The sequence below is a fragment of the Anarhichas minor genome, unplaced genomic scaffold (genome assembly GCF_050575085.1).
Source record: "Anarhichas minor isolate MPS153535 unplaced genomic scaffold, ASM5057508v1 ptg000014l, whole genome shotgun sequence".
NCBI lineage: Eukaryota > Metazoa > Chordata > Actinopteri > Perciformes > Anarhichadidae > Anarhichas > Anarhichas minor.
Window position 1 is genome coordinate 2,207,052 of NW_027466460.1, and position 23,204 is coordinate 2,230,255.

The window sequence follows — 23,204 nt, forward strand, 5'->3', positions numbered from 1 at the left end:
GCGGTGATGAGGAGCAACATGACTGCAGCAGGAAAAGAAGTTATTTAAAGGGCGTAGCCATAGGACGTACGTCATGGAGGCGGTCTACATTCATTGGAGTATGCACGGCTGCATGTAAACATGAATATTAAAGGGACACTTCACCCCCATGTGAAATTGATTCCTGTCCCTTTAAGCCGCCTTTAGTTTGTAGCACATGAGAACGGTTATTTTTGCATCTCCATTCGCAAAGGTTGTGAATACTTCAACTAATGCCACCTCTGTTGAGGTTCCAAGCGAATGAGCTAATACTCTAATACTAAAAGGCGGAGTTCAAACACTGCAGTCACTATCGGCAGTGACAAAGGAACATTCAGAAGGAGCTGGGACCAATAAGCGAGTGGAGCAGAGCTAAGCCATGCAGTGGAAACACAGCTTTAGTGGGATATTCATCTTCATTAGCCATGAAAACAGCTTAGAGGGAATTTCGTCTATTTCTGAAATATGTTGTGTGTGGTATTGTAGTCGCTAGTGTTGGCTTATGAGGTATTCCATGGTCAGTGAGGTTGATTAGCATGAGTGCCTACTAATATCAACCCTCTCCTGGCAGGGACCGGAGCATCCGAACCCAGGGAAGCCCTTCACTGCCAGAGGCTTCCCCCGACACTGCTACCTCCCAGACAGCGAGAGAGGACGCAAGGTAAACACAGTCAGCCATCATTCGGAGTAGGTCCATTGTTAGTACAGATACATTTTAACGGTATGACCTTACCCTCCCTGTCGCCAGGTACTGAGACTGCTCCTGGTGGCGTGGGACCGCAGGTTGATCTTCTCAGTAGGGACTTCCAGCACTACCGGAGAGTCTGACACCGTCATCTGGAACGAGGTACATACACGATAACGTTAGCCTGATGGACTGTAGTTTGTGATCAATGCACAGCAGGTTTGTTGTCACCGAGACAAAAGAAAACATTTTTTTCCCTCTCTTCAAGGTCCACCATAAGACAGAGTTTGGCTCCAACCTGACGGGCCACGGGTTCCCCGACCCCGGACACCTGGACAACGTCCTGGAAGAGCTCCGAGCTCAGGGCATCACAGAGGAGGACGGACTGATGGAGAAGTGAAAGGACAAGGAGGAGCAGCGAAGAGCCGAAGGGAGAAGGAGGAGTAGGGGAAGAGACCATAACAATAACAGAAACAGGAGGAGCAGAAGAGGAGGTCCCGGACTGAAACACACTCTCTCTGCCAGCACTCAAGCTTATAGAAAACATTAATTTTGTTTTGCAGAGGGAACCACTTTTCAAGATGTGAAGTCTCTGCTGGGTTCGCCTATCAATGCAAGTCTGTCCAAACCTTTTTAAAGCAAGCACATCAGCAGAAGTGGGAGTGAGTTTGAGGAAGCAGCAGCACAGAAAGAGGAGGAGTATGTATGTGTATATATATACAGTATATATATATATATGGCACTCATGGTTTAGCTACTAGACAGAGCGGTACTAAATGTGAGGATGAATTGGTACTAATATTCAGGACAAAAACAAGTTCACTTTACTGAGAGAGAGGAACCAGGAGAAGGATGTCAAATGTTAGAGCAGTTCAATGAAAACTGGGAGAGAAAAGACAAAGAGAGACAGAAGTTGGAGCGGTGGGGGAGGGGACAGGAGGAGGGAGTGCAGGAATAACGTAGCAGGAAGAGATAAAGATGGCGTATGTAGCGTAGGGTAGGAGCAGAGTCAAATTAACTTGTATGGTACTTCACAGGTGTTTATTAAAAACACAATGGAACCATGAGTGATGGAGGGAAAGACAGAAGGACTGTGTGCTTGCTTTGTTCAAACCACCTGCTGGTCTGAGGAGGAAGCTCGGTGCTGTTGCTCCCCCCTGTGGTGGTACAGATGAACTACACCTCAGCTCGTTCCCTTGAGTACTACCTGTGTTACTTTTTATCATTGTTACTATAGTCTTCATTTAACGTCATTCCATACTTTACCTCCTGCTCTTGACTTTATGGGTTTTTATACGACCGTATGTTTATGATTGTGTGTGAAATGACAAAAGACCAAACTGAGGCCTGGTCATTTGGGCCTATATGGAGTCTTAGTATTGAGCCACTGTGGTACAAGTTAACCGTAGATACACAGGTACCGCTATTTACTTATATATCTTTATTTTTGTCCCTTTTGACGGTTCACATGGTCCAGTGGATGTAAATGCTGTGGCATCAGTGAGAAACGGTGAAGACAGGAATAAAAACCTGATGACGACGAGCATTTTGCTGGTTGCCTAGAAGTGCCCAGGTGTAGAGAAAAGAACCTGGGGCTGGTCTTAGTGCCAGAAAGCCCCTCAGATTGGGCAGAAGGTTGGAGAGGATGGAGAAGACAAGAGTTGGTACTAAAGCAGAGCTCCTAGTCAGAAACACAATTATATTTAAATACATGTAAACCTGTCAAGGAAAATACATCCAGCTCCCAATAGAAAAACACAGTTAAACAGGCATCTATTAACGGTCACACATGTAAGTCCTGTAAATTCCCCTCCTTTGTGTGGTCACAGATGAGGACTTTTTACTCAGTTTTACTTGAAATGTCCCCAAAAATAGTTTTAGATCAAAACACATCATCATCATGGAACATCCTTTTAAATTCTGCCCACATTGTGCTTCTTTCCAATGAACTCCTGGTCTGTCAGAGCTCCCCACCTGAAAGGACTGAGTTACATTCAGGATCACACTAACGTTCAATGCTGGTTTATGGATGATGTTTTTGGGCGACATTGTGGAAATGCTGTGAACACAACTCAAGTCCTGTCACGTGGTAGCACATGCAGGTTGGATGACATTACACCTCATAATGTTAGTTACATGAAACTATTACTCACTGCTGGCTGCTAGCTGGGCTCGATTTTATTATTCAGTTCAGAGAGGATTAATAGATAAGTGATATCCACAGACTGCACGTCTTTTTAATCCCACGTCCATATTCCACATATTAGTGAGTCATGGAAAGTGGCCTTCAGAGAAGAGTGGGAACCCTGTGGAATCAGATGAGCTGCTGTGTCAGTCCCTTCTGAGAGGATGTTACGATTCCCGTCAGAATTTTTCAATTCAATAAATATTCTTCGAGTTTCTTTTTAGGACAAAGTATCATGAGGAACATTATTTTGCAGTTGCACCAGAGGCGTTTGGGGAAAAGCCTAATTGTGCAGGAAACGCAGTATGAGACCTTTAATCTATGAACATCATTAGTATCTCAACAACAGAACAACTCAACTCTTCTTACCTCTACCGCTCCTGATGACGCACTGCCCAGTCCTTGAGTTGGGTCTGTAAATGACCCCTTATCACAATGTTACAAGACCTGTGTGAGTGAGTGAGTGTGAGTGTGTGTGAGTGAGTGAGAGACACAGAGAATCTGTGTACTGTGTATACTACCAACATGCTCCCAGTTAAGGGTATTATTTCGGTACTCCATGGTGAATCACGTCATCCGTTAGCTCTGATGACGACTGATGATGGTACTCCCTTCTTCTTTATTATTATCATATTTGGTTTTTTATATGACATGTAGTTACATCTTTGTTTGAAATAGCATTTCTCTTGACACTATCATAGAGTAAACTGCCTTTTTTAATTTTGTATGTTGTATTAATTATGCCCCTTTTCATTTGTTTAAATTGGTTTACAAAGACAGAATTGTTAAATAGTGTCTTTTCTTTGTGTACAGAAAGTTAAGCTGATTTGTGTCGTCTTTTCTTTGAAAAGGAGTTTGACAGTAGACTTTTATTTGAGTGTGAAATGTCGTGAATTTTAAAAGCAAGTCAAACCCGTATCCACTTGCTCGTCTGTGAGGTGAAGAATACTTGTATTCTCTACATATCATGTGTCCTGCTGCTGTTCTGCACCCAGCCTTCATCTGCCCAGCGGAGCCCTCAACATGTGTGGCCCTGGAAGGTTTGGTAGCAGACGTGTCGATGGACGTGTCGGTCTCCGTCTTACTCCATGTCCCTCTTTTAGCAGCAGAATGGTTCAAGTGCAGGTGGCAGGATGAAAATGATTATTCTAAACATTGTAAAGTAATAAAATCACAAATGGTTGCCGTTTTCTTGCTCTGTTGGTCCAAACACTGCACAACGACTTGGAAAAACACTGATGTGTGATCAGTAAGTCACTTGATTGCTGATTTTAATTTGTTATTACAAGTTCATCAGAAAAACCTTTCTAAGCAACGCACAAGAAGGCAGAGCATACTGATTGATTTCAATGTTTTGATCTGGTGTGCAGTGTCTGAAGCCATGAGAGCAATGTAGCAAACAGCTATGGACTAGTACCTCACTATTTCACTTCCCCATCACCAGTTCTCGTCCCTACTGAAGGCAACAGCTCCTCCTGACGTCTGTGGGGGAGAGCCTTCTGTGTCATTGTGTCCTTGTTTACGAGGGGTTGATCCGAGGTGCTGCGATGGAGGGAGAGCATCATCAACAGCAAAGTGTACATAGTGCAAAATAATTGCTGTACGGATGATTAATACAAGAACAAAATAAAGAAGGAATGAAACTTACTTGTGTTTGTGCTGATTATTAGTATTCGTAGAAAGAGATGTATGAAGTTAAAATCAGTTTGGCCGTAAATTAGGAAAACACGTACATATTCTGTTATCTTATGGAGTTGTTCCATCAGCAATGAATGTGCCCTTCGATAGCTCAGTTGGTAGAGCGGAGGACTGTAGGTGGTAACACAGAGATCCTTAGGTCGCTGGTTCAAATCCGGCTCGAAGGAGGTTCCTTTTCTTCAAATCGAGTTGAGCGCTACTGCGACTCTTTACCTCTGCTCTAATTTTGCTACAGCTATTTCACAGCTTCGCATTTCCATCTTTCTCTAGAATTCACAGCCAATCGCTGTGGCCCATCTCCCAAATTCTCCCCCTATTACCGAACAATCCGCGCAGAGCTTTTCCATCTATTGCCAGACTTCCAAGGAGGATTCTCCTCTCCCCCGAGCCGAACCGATACTTCCGCCGACGCCGTAAATCCACCGCTGAACTTCGCTGTGGATCTGGAATTTCATTCACTGTGTTTTCCGGTGTTTCACAGTTTTATTTATTTTATGTACATTTTTACCATATATGATATCATTTTTAATTTATTTCTTAGTGTATGTGTATGCCAAGTGAAAAAGAGTGTCTTATACTGTGTATTGTATAAGAAATGTGCACTATATTTCTACTGCTGTACTTTTGACTTATTTCTACCGAAAATATGTGTAAAAGCAGGAGTCAATCAAAGTTTAGCTTTAAGCCAACTTAAGCAACGAGGATACTATGTTCATCAACTGAACAATATCATGGTTCCACAATTAATCTAGCAAATTCATCACAGTCATATAGAGAAGACAATAACATTGTTGCAGTGCTTTAAATATTGCTACTTGTATTAATGAATATGGTATTTTTTGTCAAACAAATATATAAAATATATAAACAATAATTATTTAATATACATCGTTTTCCAAAATGCACACATTTAAAATGTGTGTTAATGTGACTGATGATTGGTATAAATGTTTCTTACATTAGCAACAATCACATTTCAACATTATGTAAGCACTGAACAACACAAACTATTCAAATTCAGCCTTCACAATAAGACACCATCCTATTTGTATGAGTTATTAAGTGATGTTTGCCACATTCTCAACACTCGGTAATCGTTTGGGTTAAGAGAGAAATGTTCCTGTCAGGTATCGGACCGGCGACCTTATACAGCTCGCAATGCCATACTCGAGTAAAGTGTCATATATGGACATATTTCTAAAACTGAAAGGATGGCAACTGTGTCTTATAACTTCAGACAGCAGCAGAGTTAATATTAGTTCTTAATTTCTTCTTTTCTTCCCTTTCTTCTCCCTTTTCCTCTCTTTTCCTTCTTTTCTCTCCTTCCCTTGTACATTTAATGCTTAACAACATGTCGTGTAAAACTTGTTTTGATGGGTGTTTTCCCTCCATAAACCCTTACTTACTTCCTGCATGGTGAACATTTACGCAGCTGGGAATTGTGTCTTGTTTTTCAGAAGGAAGTCTCAGTTCTTTAGTTCATCTCACATCTGTTTCCTTGACTGAGTCAGCCTCATCACACCCATCACGTAACTGCCTTTAATAGTCAGACTTATTTGAACAAGATATCTTCCTTGATGTTCCCTTGTTTGAGTCAGTCATTATTTCCTTTAGATGTCTATAAGTTAAGGTTAAATAGATAGTTAGCTGCATTGGAGTGAGAGTGAGCGAGTGCATATCATGAGATTGTATATTTCAGGTATTTTCATCGGTTATCTTTGAGATGCTTGAAACAAATGCATTATACTGACTGTTGTATTGAAGGAAAAGGCAAAGTGTTTGTAAAGAAATAAAGCTCAGGTTCAATGTGACATCGTTTAACAGTACACGCACAACAAGTCGTCACATTTGTAGTCATTGTTATGTAGACAGGTTGTTTCATTTGATAATAAGTGTTAGACTTGGCCATCTCAAACTGATACAAAGGAGTACATTTCTTAACTTTTTTAGTGGTGACCTCATCATTTCTCCTCTATTATTTCTGCTTGATTTAGTTCCTTCTTGTAAATAAATCTGAGTCATGGGTTAGTAGAGTCCGTGGGTTTTTAATAGTATCTAGTAGTAGTTTATTAACAATATCAGTGGTTACAATGAAACATTTATAAATCCACAGTATTGATTTAGCTAAGTTATATTTAGTCCAGGGAAGTAGCAACACCCTATCAGAGGTATGTAATAGCTTGAAGAGAACTTCTCACCATTTGTACTTTGGTTACTGGCTTACTATACTCTCTAATTATTGGCAAAAGTAGTTTTTTTTCTCTCTCCAAATGACACTCTTCGAGCTGGCTGGACTTCACTCTTCACTCATTAACTCCAAATGGCATTACAACTGGGCAAAAATGTGTGTTTTAGTTAGAAAATGGAGATTACCTTATCAAAATTCTCTTCCTATTGGTAAGAAACAAAAGTTTATAATGGTCAGTCACTGACAGAATTCTGTAACAGCTAATGAAATCTGATTCTTCATGTTCATGTGTAACACTACTGAATGGACACCTCTGTGTTCTTAATGTGTGTCTCCTTTTATGGTTATAGTCAATTCTTTTATTATTTTTTATTATTTTATTTCAGAAGATTGGAGACTTTTCTTTACTAAGGGCAGCATGGTAAAACAGTGGATATGTATACTCTGGGAAATGTCACCACTTTGTTGGCCCATAGGTGATATCATCTTTGTGGGAAGTGATGGGAAAACAGTTCCGTCTTCCTGCAACACAACTCGATACTGACGCAGGGGACAAGGTCCAAAGTTTTATCGTCCCCTCTGTTACAAGAAGGAAACGCCAGAATGTAATCCAGTGGGTATATAAAGATCACAGAGTCTCCTGTCATCACTTACCTGCCTGGTACCTGAAGGACACCTTACATTTAGCTGCTGGCCCTCCAGACGTTCTTTAGCTTTCGTCATGAAGATTCTACTGATCCTCGCTGCTATCCTCTGCGTTGCTCCGTCCATCAGGGCCGCAACAGGTGAGACTCAATACTGATCAAATGCTTTTTCATTTCAATAACACATTTTAAACAATTGTGAAATGTAGATGATGTATTGAAAACGTGGGACGAGGGATGGAATGAGGGTTTGGGACGTGTGTTAATGTTAGTCAGCTAATTTAGAATAATCTATTACTATGACTCATATTTTAGTAAACATGACTAAAACTAACACTTTTAATCACTTAGATCAAAAGTCCATGTTAGTTTTAGTCATACTTAGTCAGCAACAATCTTTTAAGTTTTAGTCAATTTTTAGTTGACTGTAAATTCATTTTAGTTTCATCTTGGTCCAAGATAACCATGAACATGTTCTTCTGTCTAATAGTCATAATAGTTTGCAGACTGCCATTTGTGCAATATCTTTGCATCCCTGCTGAATACTCGACAGCTGGCTACTACATGGTTTATTATATTCAAGCTCTTCTTTAGATGCTGAATGGAGATTTAGTCACAGTTATTGTCGAATGACAGTTGTGTTACTTACACCATTTGGTACAAATGAATGGGTGGGTGCAGATGTAGTTAGGACAGGAATATAGAATCTGTGAGACACGGTCTTTGTCCCTTAACTCAGTGGTACTTGTTTTGTACATAACTGTAACTGTAAAAAAACCAAAACTAGACATTCAGTATCTTTCCGTTCTCCTCCCTTAGTTGTTCCGGCTGAGGCTGCTGCAGTACAACAGGACAACAACCCCGCACCGACAGCAGGTCATTTGTTTAACTTTCCAGGTTGATCAGTCACAACACGGACCACCACGTATTTGTATATATTGTTGCTGTATGAAGCATCTTGTCCATATTGGACCATATTATTGGTTTGAGCTGAAGGAAAAGTGACACTCGGCGAATCAGCAAAGCGAACAGTTCTGCTGTACATCCTAACATAATTCATTGGTGCCTTTAATATATACAGCAATGAAGCAATATGCTGCTCTTTATTATGTATCAACTTATGCTGCCATATTTAGGGATTCTTACAAGCTGCACAGTAAACTGATATGGAAATGAGACAATCATGACAAAATAATGAATCCATGAATCCGTTAACCTTACAGACTTTGTCGTTGGCTTTTACAGGTTTGGATGCAGATGTTGCTGCTGTACCTAAAGGTAAGAAAATCACACGTTCACAGTAACACATGAGGCTGCTGGAGAGAGATGGGAAAAAAATCATTTCTGTCCTGAGACACTGAATTCATTCCCTAAAAAACTCACATGATGAGTAAAAAAAAGACACATTTTTGTAGTTGATTAAAAAAATGCATCTCTCTCTTTGTTCCAGCTCGTTTTGATTTCTGCCTTGACGGTTGGCTTAGTTTCCGTGGTAACTGCTACTTCTTAGCCAACCACGTTGACACCTGGAGCAACGCAGTGGTAATAGCATTCTTAAAGAAGGAGAATACAAAGTTTGGAGCTCTTTCTTAGAACTAGTTTAACAAATGTCATCTGGTCCTGCAGAGCTTCTGTGCTAGCTACGATGGCAGTCTGGCCTCAGTCCACAACATCTGGGAGTATAATTTCCTCCAGCGAGTGGTCAAGACCGGGGGTCACACTTTAGCCTGGATTGGAGGGTACTACTTTGAGGTTTGTTCACTAAAAAAGCTTTTATTTAAGAAAATATTTTGTTCCATCTCATTGGTTTCCAGACTGCAACGCATTTAAAGCTTTTTTTTACTGTTTAATCCTTAAATAGAAATAAAAGTAGATTAACATGGTTTGTGCACATTTTCGGTCCATTTTAGATTAAGATCCATTTTGTAGAACTTAATGATAGCTGGCATTACGTTTTGTTCGCTGAAATGTGGAAATCGATGGAGCCTTTTATTTTTTGTCTGAAATGATAAAATCCTTCACAAACATACTTCAAACTAAACGTGTACATGTAGAGACACTGAACACAAACTGACGGGGACTCTAATGCTGATTTCCTCCAGAGCGACTGGAGATGGGTAGATGGCTCAGTGTTTAACTATAACAACTGGGATTCAGCGAGCAACACTAACATTTACCAGTGCCTGCAGCTCAACGCGTACGGTAAGAAGAGAAGACCTTTGAACATACAGTAGGGCACAGAGACAGGAGCATCAGGCCTATTTCTACCATCAAACTTGATTCATGTCATTTTGTTGCCAAAGCTGATGATGCTGATGTTGATGTTTTGTAGAGTCCAAGGGCTGGTCCAATCATGGCTGCAGCATGTACTTCCCATTCGTCTGTCAGGTGAAACCAAGCTGCTAGTCTTCACAGTGTGGGCAGCGACTGGCTTCAACACATGATACTTAATGCTGCTGCTTGTTCTTCATAAGACTTCATATGTATGTATGACATATAGTTTTGGAGGTTGTGATTGTTGTTTGTATTCATTGCTTTATTTGATGTGCCTAAAGAGTGCAATAAACAGTATCTGTTCCTAAACAATAAAACAAAACTACAATATTGTAAGCGTCAGTGGGTGTATGATACGGAATGAATCAGTCCAACACGTTCTGGGTTTTCCTCATAACTTTAGTGACGATTCCACACTGACCCAGACAAAGTCAAACCACACTCTTCCGCTACTCTTCTTCTCCTCTCATCCCATGACATCAAACCCCCTAAACAGCGCTGACAAGTGGTCATATCTGATCATCAACTTAACATAACTATAGATATTAATAAATATGTGAACCTGTGTTTACGTAATTATGTTTACATCACACAATTTCACTCTTACACATCTTCCCCCCTTTACAAAATAGCTGAATTTATAAGCTACAGTACACTTACCAACTTACACAAAACACCAACTTACACTAAACACCAATATAAACAGATGAAGGTAATAAACAGGAGCAACCACAAGGACCATAACAAATAATAGAACAGCATACATATATATACATATTATTTTTTTTGTATGTCCATAACAGTCTTCCCCCGTCTATATGCTTACCACCAGCAAAAACAAGCAAAAGTTCATACAACAGTTCCATAACGTACTGGGGGACGCACACAGCGACCGAACTTGGTCCTTACTGTGGCTGTATTGTCTCCCACATCTGTTAAGGTAGTAGCAGCCCCTTGAGACGGAGGACAAACATTAGTCCGAGCCCTATCTGGAGGCACACAGCATCGTTGTGTGGCTGGACTCCAGTAAACATAAGGTCTGGAGCGTGCAGTAAGCAATGAGGGACCTGAGCTGTTTGCTGCTATTGCCCCTCCTGATGGTGAGGGTGGATTCTTTTCAGCTGACCAGGCAGAGCGATAAGGTTTCAGGCGGTTGTAGTGAATGACCTTAGTCTTAGCTCTCGGGTCTCGCTGGTCCAACAGTTGATAGTCCACTCCAATGTCACCACCGCCTGAGCCTAACATTCGTAGCACTCTGAAAGTGCCCGACCACTTTGGTGACAGCTTTTGTCTAGCAAGGGCTGACAGGTCAACCCACACCAAGTCACCTGGCTCATAGGCTGTGTGTTTCAACCGACGATCATAGTAATGCACCTGCTGCCTCAATGTTTAGTGCATCAGAGTGAAAAGCAGCGCACAGTCTCTTTAATACAGAATTGGCATATTCACTTGGAGTACCTGGAGTGGCATTTGAAACTCCGGGAGAGTCTCCAAGAAGGAGATCAGCAGGCAGACGGGCTTACCATGGGCCAGGGAGAAAGGTGTGTGTTTGGTGGACGAGTGAACAGTGGTGTTGTATGCAAATTCAACCTGTCGCAGGTGGTCGTCCCATTCACCTCCTCTGGTGTAAAGGTATTTTGCCAACTGGTCCTTGATGGTCCTGTTTGCTCCTTCCACCATGCCATCTGACATAGCATGATAGGGGGATGTCTGTGTTTTGTGTATTCTCAAGCGGGAACACATGTCTTTGGCAAGATCTGAGTCAAACTGACGGCCTTGGTCAGTGTGCAAATTTTGAGGGACACCGTGGTGACTGATGCAATCTTCAAACAAACATTTAGCCACAGTGGTTGCTCGTTGGTCAGGAAGTGCACACAAGTTGAGGTACTTAGTAAAATAGTCCATTACAACAAGTACATAACGATTACCACGGCGAGTCAGTGGCAACTCCGTCAAGTGTGCTGCAATCTTCTCAAAAGGCCTAGATGTGATTATGTTTTGCATAGGTGCCTGTTGGTGTGGTGTTTGTGGTCGCTGCGCTTCACAGGCTGCGCATTCAAGACACCATTGAGTTATGTCACGGGTTATGTGAGGCCAATAGCATCTGACTTGTGCCCCTCGCAAGGTCTTCTGCGCACTGAAATGTCCAGAGAGTGAATGTCCATGTAATGTTTGAAATACCTACTTCTGTAAACTACTGGGTACTACAGTCTGTAAAACAGGGTCACCTGGTGGAGGTCTGACCTTGCGACATAAGAGACCATCAACAAGGCATTATTTTATTATTTTCCATCAAAACTATAGTTGTTGCTCATAAACCTCTCCGTCTCTGTCGAGAAGTACCTACATTCAGGTGAGACCCAACTATGCTAGGGTTCTGTAGGGTTCTTTAGTTTTATGTACAACAATGAACATTTACAAATGTAGGAAACCTCCTTGGCTTATGTTACAACAGCAAGTTGTTTATCTCAGTTCCAGAGGTATAATTATCTAGCTGGTAACTAAAGGGTTGAAGTGACAGATGTTCCATCTTCTCCCTGGCGGTACACACACAACCACACACATACAAATATTGTGTTCATGTACTAACATCTAGAATCAATATTTTCACGTTAGTGAATACATGAATACGTGTCATGTCAAACTGTCTTGGTGGCAAATCAAAACCAAGCATCAAAACCTAATCCAAAGTGGTATGTAGTATCATTCTTTGTGTGTTAAAGTGAGCTGAAGCAAACAGACAAAAAGCTCCACCAGACTACCCACTTAATGCTGTAAACAGACTTTAAATGAACTAAATCAGCCTCAGTGATGGTATGTGGGTACAATCTACTGCTCTTATACACGAGGGAATCCTATAAGAATTACACCGCATGTCATATGCAGGCAATCTGCATACTACTGATAAATAATATAGTAAACTATTATTGTATGCTCCCTGTGATTTTATAGTGTCCAGAGAACACTACCAACATATTCAGTGGTTCAGTGAGAGGAAGAACAACCTGCTGCACAGTGTTCTTACTCAGATCTTCTGCGTTATCAACTGAATGCATATAGATTCCCATGGGGAACAAAATGCACACAGTTTACACTACCATAGTAACAACACATTAAATGTTCCACATCAGAGAGGGAAAACGTTAACTTGTACTGATGCTGGATTCTCGAGTTTTACAAGATAAAACAAGAATTGTGGGATCACATAACACACGAAGATCCATCTCGTCAGGCTTCAAGTAATGCGTGTCCTGTAAGCTCGGACCAATCCGCATTATGTGTGTGTGTGTGGGAGAGAGAGAAATGTACTTTATTAATCCCACATTGGGTTTGCTAATACCTGGATCAATCATTACCATCTCATAAAGGTTTTATTCAAACTAGGGATCTGAGACAAAAGAGGGGATACACATAGGTGTCGAGCACAGACTGTATATAAGAAGTGGACGTAGTCATCGTGACATGACCCATTGGTTTGTGGACTGACGTTTTGAAGACTCGAGATCTGCGATTTGGCCGTCGCCATCTTGGCTTTTAGCAACCAATGAACGGAAGTTTCCATATTTGGAATGCGGAGGAGTGACGTAGAGACGCTGTATACGTCTCTGGTAGAGAGACCTGTCAATCACAAGGTAGCCCCGCCCTAAAGCATACCCTGCTTTATTTGACTCTAAATGGACCATCATTTACTAGATGAACATCATGCTGTGTTGAAGAAGACTTGAAACTAGAGATTGAGACCATAAACTCATGTTTACAATGTTTACTGAGGTAATAAATCAAGAGAGAAGTAGAATCATTTTCTCATAGACTTCTATACAACCAGACTTCTTTTTGAAACCAGAGGAGTCGTCCCCTGCTGGTCAGTAGAGAGAATGCAAGTTCTAAGACACTTCTGTATTGGCTTCACTCGTCAGAAGCGCAGGTTGCCGCCCGATGTTGACACCACTCCAGAGGGTGCTTGCAGCGCCCCTCTGTGTCTGATACCAACATACTGAGTATGTTGCTGGATGGTACACAGAGCGTCATAGTTTGAGGTGTAGGGCCTCTGACTAAGCATATTTGTCGAGTTGGGAGTGAGAATGTGTTGGCCACTCTGAGCACTGAAGCCTTCACATCACCTTTTCTCAGGATTTCATAATCGGTCTCCAATGTGCCCAAACATACTAAAAGTAAAAAGGATTTCCTCAAAGAAATCGTTTTGTTTTGCACTGGAGTCGGATGAAAAGACAGATATCATATAGTGCAGAGTTGCAGTCGGGCAAGGACGTGTTTATCTTAGCTGACAGAGAGGAAACCTTGATGAGGAATAAAGAGAAGAGAGACACAACACATCTTACAGCCATGAAATACAGAGCTATGATTAAATTCATGACATGATGATTGGAAGTCTTCTCAGAAAGTTTGTGACTTTTATAGAAGCTTGTTTTTTTTTATTTCCTTTCCGTCACCATATCTGTGCATACAGTTTGGTGTGCAGCCTGTCAGTCATCATAGCTATAAAATGAAAGGATCAAATGTTTTACTGGAAGCTATGCACTGTTCTTAATAACAGGTACATCTTTAACTTCTATTTGCCTCCACGTGTTCTGTTATCTCCTCTTCCTTCAGCACTCTGCCCTGCTTTTCCTGACAGTCCACAACCTTTAACTAACTATCATAAATCTGAATCTGAACCAGGAAACATTATATTGTACCTTTTTCTTTTATCTCACTATTTACAAATTCCCCCCTGGGGATGAATAAAGTATACATCTATCTATCTATCTATCTCTCTCTCTCTCTGATAACTCCACTTAATTGTTAAAAATGTAACTTGATGAAATACATTCCTCTTTTCCTACTCCAAAAACTACTGCACCAAACTTCCCTTAAAAACCTTGCAATTTTAAGTATGAGACATTTGCCCAAGCTCAAGCTGAGCACGGCTCTCTGAGAAAAGGCGACCCTCACACTCGTTACAGACACCTGTAACACGCTCACAGAGAGCGAGTACGACTGTTCTTCATCCTCCTCGTCCTCACTAGAAATCTTCTGATGCCTGTGCATGCATTCTAATTAGTTTTCTCTTCTTTCAAAGTGTTCGTTTGTTGTTTTGTTTTTGTCTTAGAAGAGTACATTTATTTTTTGTTTAAATAGGGAACGTCTCTGAATAAGCCTTACAGGCTTCCTTCCTCTCCCGTAATGAAATCACTGCACTTCCTACTGTATGTTTTTTGTATCCAAATAATTGTGCAAATAAACTAAACTAAGCTTTAAGATTTCGGGGCAAGTATAATTTTAAATATGCTTTGCTTATTGGCAAACGTATGACACTTCTTTATTATTCATATGGACACTTATTTTTATTAGTTCTTTTTTATCTTTCTTTTTATTACTGCTATTTATCTTTCTTTTTATTATGTCTATTTATCTTTCTTTTTATTACGTCTATTTATCTGTAAGTCGTGTGTGTGAGCTTGCATGCATGTTTGGATTGTTAATGTGCTGTTTCAGGCGCTGCAAAGCAAATTATGTTGTACAATGTGCAATGATAAATGCATTCTATTCTACTTTGAATTGTTTAAAGGAAGATCACACATTGTCCCATTCTCACAAATCTTTATTATGGAAAATAACCAACTGTCACAATCTAAAACAGAAACAGTTTTACACCAAAGCTACTTAACACTTTACCATTTACGGCTTTGAAGAACACACAATAGAAATCAATCATCCAGTAAGACGCTCAACAGAACTCATGAGCTGACTTTAAACAGTAAGAAAACCACTGGCTGATCTGTTCCAAGGCCTCAGATGTTTAGGACGTAGGTTAACATCTGAAAGGGTTCTTGGAGCAGATGAAGCGTAAAGCGGAGCCACAATTGGTGTTACCCCAACCATCTGAAATTGAATTTAAAAAACAGAAAAAATGTTCAAGGTAATATCACTGATTTGCTTTGATCCACAAATTGAGTAAATCAGCAGTCAGACCAAAAGTAGGTTGACAAATGTGTGTGGTTGCCTTGTACTCCAGGCCCCTGAAGTACAGGTCAGTGACCCATATCAAGATCATAATCAATATATATATATACAGATTTCTGAGATCAAGACAGAAATCCAAGTAAAAGTATTGAAACGTTAAAAGCAAAGTGGACTTACGGGAGGTGCGTAAGTGGACGCAGGGGCAGCTGCTGGAGGAGGACTGGGCGTACCAGTTGGTGTAATAGAAACCCTGACGGTCAATCCACATCCACCGGCCCTAGGAGACAACGAGCATGAGAGTAAGGAAGTGCTGTCTTCGTCTCTTCATTTGCTCTTGTATGATTCTAGACCTCATTTGGACCAGGTCCTAGACTTGATCTGAACTGACTGCCAGGTATTTCTTTATAAATACAGACCTGCAGGATGAAGCCTCCCAGCCATGCATTGCTCTGACCGGTTAACTTTGTCATCTGCTGGAGGAAGCTGTACTCTCCGGCTTGGTGGCCGAGGCCAGGTGGGCACCCAGGCCGTTGCAGTGGTCCTGTTGGACAGAGGAAGCACGTAAATAGTTGAGTAAATACATTTCCTCATGTTCTTCCTCCGAATGGAATTGTTTGAACGGTGACAGACTGACCACCATCCAGTGGAACATTAAGATGAACTAAATGAACAAGTCTATCAGGTAACTTGTTGAGCTGCTCACGATAACAAGACAGAAGTGTAACAGTGGCAGTACCTCAGCGTTGTACCAGTTCATGGGAGTATTGATCAACGTAAAGCAGCGAGACCCATGGCTGAACCAGCCGCTTGGACAGAAGCTAAAACGAGCTACAGACAGACAGAAGAGAGAGAATGTTGCCTTTAACAGAGCAGTTTTACTGAAACACACTGATAATAGCTCCTTTCTAATCTCCCTTTATACAGCCTCCTGCAGCAGAAACAGCTGCTCTAATGACACCAACATCTGTCTGTATGTATCTGATATATTTTGGAGAATAGTTAGCAGAGGAGTCAAAACTAGACGACCGGTTGTACTTAACAGCCTAGGACCTGCAGAAATACTGCTACAGTCGTCAAAGCACATCATGTTTATACTTTCTACATGACATTTGTGATATTTGGAGAGAGGAGTTTGACTTTTATTCTATTTTCTCTCTCATTCTTGTTGCCACGAGAACCTCACTCACGAATGAACATAAAGGAAATATTAAAACAATGATGTGGCACTTACATTCAGGTGCTGCTGCCTCCTCAAGCACAGGTGCTGCATAAACAGAGAAACAGTCAACACAATGATTAGCAATATCTATATATACTGTATACTGTATAGTATTTATGTATATACTGCAGGATCAAAATGTGTCAATATGTTCCACAGAGTACAGTATATTGTTGAGAATGACATGTGTCCTTTCTCATTACCGTTTCTGGGAACAGGAACAGAATCTTCTGGCACAGATACTTCCCCATCTTCCATCATCTTCTCCTCCATCTCTGAAACACCAACAGCTTCATCAGACCTCATTTTAGTTGACAGTATTTGACTTTACAGTAAGCAACTATAAGAAGTCAAGGATGTCGGGTGTAAATCATTAGCGGCCGTAGTAACTTGAGTTCAGCCAGGACCAGGGGGTCTGATCCCGGACCGCCCTGACTCCCGGCCGGATCAGGTCTGGCCACAGTCCACTGTGACTCCCAGCACCGGGGTTCGCTGGCTGAATCAGAGTTGCTTGCTGAAAGTCTATGTTCCGGAGCAGCGCTCTCCTGCTGGTGAAGTAGTCTCCTGGTTCTCGTTTCTGCCTCTTTTGATTTAATCCAATAAACTATCAAAACGTACACAGCCCCGGTTAGAAGCACAGTAATCACACTGATGGCTAAAGCTCTTGGCAAGTGACTTTAGACTGGTAACATCTATTGTTGGCTATTTAGCAAATTTAGTGCAACTAATATAACACAAACATTCCAAATGGCGTCAATAAATGGTTTTGATGTAGCTGGTTCTTGCTATGGTCATGCAAAAGCTGAGCTAAGCCAGCTATAAACATAAATTAAATGAAGCTAGTTGGCTTTTTTTCATATAGCCGATGACTGTAAATGTAGATTGTATGGACCCAGTGGCAAAGGTGAAATGCTGACCACTACGTTTGGTGCAGGTAGCCAGGAATTACACATTAAGTACAAAAGTATGTGGAACACATGCATACTATTTACCTGCTGAGAAAAAGCTGTGCTAAATCTATTACAAACTTTAAATCTCTTCTCAAAATATTTTTAAAAATGCTTTTATTTTTTTATTTTATTGCAATAAATCTATATTGTGTTTTATCATTATTGTTTTATTGTATTTTTTTTCTTGCTGTGAAGGACCTTGTAACATCTTTAAGATAGTGTTACACACTATCTGCCTTTATCACATGAAATTCTTTAATCTTTGTATTCATAAATTCTGTAAACTCTTGAGAAACAGATAAAACATTGTTTTATTTCCTTGTAGGCGTCTTGTGTCCTTGATTTAGTCACTGATATAAAGGCAATAATAATCCACTGGAAATTTACAGGAACGCTAAACAAACATTATCTTGATGGGAAGGATGTTATGAGGTAGTGTAGTTGGTGGACCCAAACGCACGCACGCACACACACAGCAGGTTTACTCCAGCCAAGACTTTATTTAATGTTTATGTATTAAACAAAGACTAACTGTCCAGCAAATTAAAGTCACTCTTTCTCCACCGGAGTCGGGAGGGAAGCTCAACCGAGGCCGGGACAGATAGACTCCGGAGTGGGGAGGGAAACACGAACGCACTCAATACTGGAGGAACAGGACGGCGCGACTGTGTGGAGGCCCGAGGTCCGACACAGCAAACAGAAGGCACAGGTGATCTTCCAGGGATCGACGCTGAGCGGCAAAGGAACAGAAAAACAAACAGATAACGATCTTCACTGAATCGTGTTCAGACTTACGTGACCAGACTGGTAACCGGACAGACTGACGACGCGCCGGTGAAACGCCGAGGTATTTAAGCCAGCCAGCGGCGATCACTGGAATGAGCCACAGCTGAGCCTAAGGAGAGAGTGGAAGTGGACGGAACACGGGGGTGGAAACTGTAGGCTGACACAAAAACAAAACATAAGCACATGGCCCTCAATAACAAAACAGACAGGGGCAAAAACAGAGGAGAACACACTAGGAGCAGACAGGGATCCTAACAAAGGAGGGGCATGGCCTATAATGATGACCTTCATTCAAGACCTCAACATTATGAGGAAATAGTTTAAATTCTGCAAAGCTAATTTCAGTAACTGATCAATCACCATATGTGACTTTTTCCATGCATGAAGCTACTGTACGCATCATTCAAAAGTGAACATTTATGAAAATGGAACGGGTCGTCTTATTGTGCTCAGTCATTTTCTCGCTTGTTCCATCGTGGTGGGGCTAACACAATTCTTGGTGGTGCTGTGGCCCAACCAAGCCATACCCCATAACAGAGGCTGCAGCTCTAAAATACACAGTTCTACATTACATGACCAGCATAATGTACAATTGTTAAAAAAAACAACCTCCACCACAATCAACTGCAGGGTTAACATGTACGTGCATCAGTAAGAATAATGTATAGTAATGTAACACTGACAGAAGCATTTTTCCTGCATGGTGACTACCTCTACTTTTATACTTAAATACATTTTGCTCCACATACTTTTGTACTCTTACTTAATGTGTAATTCCTGGCTACCTGCACCAAACGTAGTGGTCAGCATTTCACCTTTGCCACTGGGTCCATACAATCTACATTTACAGTCATCGGCTGTAAAAAAGATTAGAGTTCATATCTTTATGTGCAATCATCTTCCTGTAGACGTAGACATAGACAAACATCAACACACTCTGGCACGTTCTGACAAACCACGCGCCCACATGAACCTCACTCAGTGTGTATATAAAGAGCAGGGAAACCTCCTCATCATCACTGCATCACTCAGCTGATACCTGAATATCTTCGTCTCACATTTACCTGACAGGTAAGACACCTGCTGTGTTTCTCTTCATTCAGTGGAGCTCGAGGTTCTGCTCTCCTCTGTGTATTTATTGTCTTATTTTTTCTTCTCCACACAGAACATTCCGTTGTTCATCACCATGAAGACTCTCCTGGTCCTCTCCCTTCTCCTCTGTGCTTCATTTGCAGGTGACATTCAACACAAACACAGATTATTTAGACAGAACACACACACACATCATCCGTGTGCTCATGAGTCAATCAGCAAGCCTCTGTCACAGTGATCTCTGTTGTAAAGCTGTGTGTAGTAGTGAACAGTGAGGGTCACTACTGTTACTGACAGTGTTGTGTTTTTGTCTGCAGCTCCGGCTGAAGACAAAGAGAAGGCTCCAGGTCAGTATTGAAGGTCTTTGCTTTAATCCTCAGAGAGTCAGACAGGAAGACCTTCGTCTATCTAACACCACCAATGTGATTCATCCACAGATGCAGCAGTGGAGGCCCTGAAGGAAGAGATGGTAGCTGTACCTGGTTAGTGTCCTCTTTAAATCTCATGTTTTATTCACCCTGCACTATGACAGCTACCAACCATGTGAGAACATTAGCTTAACAAATGATCAAAATAGCTCAACAGCACAGCCCTGACTACTCACGGCCTCGGGATTAGAGCTGGTGTTGCTCACTCGTGCTTGCTAAGATTTAAGACCAACATTCATTACCTTTTCCTTTAGGTTCTGTTAAGTCATATGGAGTGACCTTTGCACACTAAAAGGAAAAAGTAACCATCACAGTTTGAAATGAGATAACAAACTGTGGCATATGGGAAACTTGGAAGTGTAGCTGTATCACTCTCGTCAGAACTTATATGTATTTTTTGGTCACGCTTGTGGCATGAGTGGAGCGACCTGATGACATTCTATCAGCCTCAGCTGTACTTTGTGTTAGTGCTACTTAGCTAATGTTAGCATGATCCTGTAACAGCAACTGCAAAACAAACGGTGATCGAGCCTCTGCTGTTTTAGCCCCAACATCTGGGATCATCTTCCCCAATCGATCAGATCTGCTGAGACAGTTTTAAGCAGCTTCTAAAAATCCATCTTTATAAGCAAGTCTTTCCGTCTCATCCCTGTTGTATTTGTCTCTCCCTGTTCTGTGCTTTATGTTGTCATGTCTTTTTGGTCTGTCTTTCATCGTCCTGTGGTTTGTGAACTTAGTAACCATAGAACATGGGTTTATACTCTTTTAACAGTTTGTGTGGCAAGCACTTTGCAACCACATGTTATACAAAGTGCTATATAAATAAATCTTTACTTACTTCCTTACTTACTAATGATTTACACCTGACATCCTTGACTTCTTATAGTTGCTTACTGTAAAATCAAATACTGTCAACTAAAATGAGGTCTGATGAAGCTGTTGGTGTTTCAGAGATGGAGGAGAAGATGATGGAAGATGGGGAAGTATCTGTGCCAGAAGATTCTGTTCCTGTTCCCAGAAACGGTAATGAGAAAGGACACATGTCATTCTCAACAATATACTGTACTCTGCCGAACATATTGACACATTTTGATCCTGCAGTATATACATAAATACTATACAGTATACAGTATATATAGATATTACTAATCATTGTGTTGACTGTTTCTCTGTTTATGCAGCACCTGTGCTTGAGGAGGCAGCAGCATCTGAATGTAAGTGCCACATCATTGTTTTAATATTTCCTTTATGTTCATTCGTGAGTGAGGTTCTTGTGGCAACAAGAATGAGAGAGAAAATAGAATAAAAGTCAAACTCCTCTCTCCAAATATCACAAATGTCATGTAGAAAGTATAAACATGACGTGCTTTGACGACTGTAGCAGTATTTCTGCAGGTCCTAGGCTGTTAACTACAACCGGTCGTCTAGTTTTGACCCCTCTGCTAACTATTCCCCAAAATATATCAGATACATACAGACAGATGTTGGTGTCATTAGAGCAGCTGTTTCTGCTGCAGGAGGCTGTATAAAGGGAGATTAGAAAGGAGCTATTATCAGTGTGTTTCAGTAAAACTGCTCTGTTAAAGACAACATTCTCTCTCTTCTGTCTGTCTGTAGCTCGTCTTAGCTTCTGTCCAAGCGGCTGGTTCAACCATGGGTCTCGCTGCTTTACGTTGATCAATACTCCCATGAACTGGTACAGCGCTGAGGTACTGCCACTGTTACACTTCTGTCTTGTTATCGTGAGCAGCTCAACAAGTTACCTGATAGACTTGTTCATTTAGTTCATCTTAATGTTCCACTGGATGGTGGTCAGTCTGTCACCATTCAAACAATTCCATTCGGAGGAAGAACATGAGGAAATGTATTTACTCAACTATTTACGTGCTTTCTCTGTCCAACAGGACCACTGCAACGGCCTGGGTGGCCACCTGGCCTCGGCCACCAAGCCCGGAGAGTACAGCTTCCTCCAGCAGATAACAAAGTTAACCGGTCAGAGCACTGCATGGCTGGGAGGCTTCAGCCTGCAGGTCTGTATTTATAAAGAAATACCTGGCAGTCAGTTCAGATCAAGTCTAGGACCTGGTCCAAAGGAGGGCTAGAATCACACAAGAGCAAATGAAGAGACAAAGACAGCACTTCCTTACTCTCATGCTTGTCGTCTCCTAGGGCCGGTGGATGTGGATTGACCGTGAGGGTTTCTATTACACCAACTGGTACGCCCAGTCCTCCTCCAGCAGCTCCCCCTGCGTCTACTTACGCACCTCCCGTAAGTCCACTTTGCTTTGGCTGGCTAGCTTTACTAGTTCAACGTTTCAATTTTTCGATTTCTGTCTTGATCTCAGAAATCTGTATATATTGATTATGATCTCACTGACCTGTACAAGGCAACCACACACATTTGTCACCCTACTTTTGGTCTGACTGCTGATTTACTCAATTTGTGGATGAAAGCAAATCAGTGATATTACCTTGAACATAATGGTGTGTTATTTGTTATTTACAAACATGTTACTTATTTTTTCTGTTTTTTAAATTCAATTTCAGATGGTTGGAGTAACACCAATTGTGGCTCCGCTTTACGCTTCATCTGCTCCAAGAACCCTTTCAGCTGTTAACCTACGTCCTAAACATCTGAGGCCTTGGAACAGATCAGCCAGTGGTTTTCTTACTGTTTAAAGTCAGCTCATGAGTTCTGTTGAGCGTCTTACTGGATGATTGATTTCTATTGTGTGTTCTTCAAAGCCGTAAATGGTAAAGTGTTAAGTAGCTTTGGTGTAAAACTGTTTCTGTTTTAGATTGTGACAGTTGGTTCTTTTCCATAATAAAGATTTGTGAGAATGGGACAATGTGTGATCTTCCTTTAAACAATTCAAAGTAGAATAGAATGCATTTATCATTGCACATTGTACAACATAATTTGCTTTGCAGCGCCTGAAACAGCACATTAACAATCCACACATGCATGCAAGCTCACACACACGACTTACAGATAAATAGACGTAATAAAAAGAAAGATAAAAAAGAACTAATAAAAATAAGTGTCCATATGAATAATAAAGAAGTGTCATAC

The 23,204-nt window shown here is 41.2% G+C and overlaps 3 protein-coding genes, 1 long non-coding RNA gene, 1 other non-coding gene and 1 pseudogene across 6 annotated transcripts in view; 5 read left to right on the forward strand and 1 right to left on the reverse strand.

The window, feature by feature from the left end:
- The window catches only part of LOC142949419 (E3 ubiquitin-protein ligase DTX4-like), a 30,291-nt gene extending 25,756 nt beyond the window's left edge, over positions 1–4,535 (forward strand). For both annotated transcript variants that reach the window (XM_076091051.1, XM_076091050.1), the window contains exons 10-12: positions 590–679; positions 767–865; positions 972–4,535. In XM_076091051.1, coding sequence (XP_075947166.1) covers positions 590–679; positions 767–865; positions 972–1,103 — 321 coding nt within the window. In that variant the 3' untranslated portion in view covers positions 1,104–4,535. The remainder of the gene's footprint in view (positions 1–589; positions 680–766; positions 866–971) is intronic.
- A 131-nt stretch (positions 4,536–4,666) lies between these two features.
- On the forward strand, positions 4,667–4,753 carry trnay-gua (transfer RNA tyrosine (anticodon GUA)). The gene is given in 2 exon segments: positions 4,667–4,703; positions 4,718–4,753. It is a non-coding gene; the product is annotated as a tRNA-Tyr (tRNA).
- A 2,742-nt stretch (positions 4,754–7,495) lies between these two features.
- On the forward strand, positions 7,496–9,824 carry LOC142949366 (rheacalcin-1-like). Its single transcript, XM_076090965.1, has 7 exons — positions 7,496–7,559; positions 8,238–8,294; positions 8,664–8,696; positions 8,869–8,960; positions 9,045–9,170; positions 9,521–9,613; positions 9,753–9,824. Exons 1-7 carry the CDS (start codon positions 7,496–7,498, stop codon positions 9,822–9,824), a joined length of 537 nt encoding a protein of 178 aa, XP_075947080.1.
- Positions 9,825–15,222: 5,398 nt separating this feature from the next.
- LOC142949422 (ladderlectin-like) lies at positions 15,223–17,219 on the reverse strand (annotated as a pseudogene).
- On the forward strand, positions 15,945–18,145 carry LOC142949424 (uncharacterized). The gene is made up of 2 exons (XR_012954031.1): positions 15,945–16,224; positions 17,094–18,145. It is a non-coding gene; the product is annotated as an uncharacterized LOC142949424 (long non-coding RNA).
- A 1,652-nt stretch (positions 18,146–19,797) lies between these two features.
- LOC142950075 (ladderlectin-like) lies at positions 19,798–22,972 on the forward strand. Its single transcript, XM_076091977.1, has 7 exons — positions 19,798–19,846; positions 20,021–20,050; positions 20,141–20,185; positions 21,749–21,840; positions 22,036–22,161; positions 22,301–22,400; positions 22,679–22,972. Exons 1-7 carry the CDS (start codon positions 19,798–19,800, stop codon positions 22,747–22,749), a joined length of 513 nt encoding a protein of 170 aa, XP_075948092.1. The 3' UTR covers positions 22,750–22,972.
- The last annotated feature ends 232 nt before the right edge of the window (positions 22,973–23,204 follow it).

Bases quoted from the DNA above. Each gene is read 5' to 3' on its own strand.
- LOC142949366 (XM_076090965.1), top strand. From the start codon at position 7,496: ATGAAGATTCTACTGATCCTCGCTGCTATCCTCTGCGTTGCTCCGTCC. The intron at 8,697-8,868 runs GTAAGAAAATCA...TCTTTGTTCCAG, and splicing joins TGTTGCTGCTGTACCTAAAG to CTCGTTTTGATTTCTGCCTT. The intron at 9,614-9,752 runs GCGTACGGTAAG...TGTTTTGTAGAG, and splicing joins ACCAGTGCCTGCAGCTCAAC to TCCAAGGGCTGGTCCAATCA.
- LOC142950075 (XM_076091977.1), top strand. From the start codon at position 19,798: ATGAAGACTCTCCTGGTCCTCTCCCTTCTCCTCTGTGCTTCATTTGCA. The intron at 20,051-20,140 runs GTCAGTATTGAA...ATTCATCCACAG, and splicing joins AGACAAAGAGAAGGCTCCAG to ATGCAGCAGTGGAGGCCCTG. The intron at 21,841-22,035 runs GTACTGCCACTG...TCTGTCCAACAG, and splicing joins TGAACTGGTACAGCGCTGAG to GACCACTGCAACGGCCTGGG.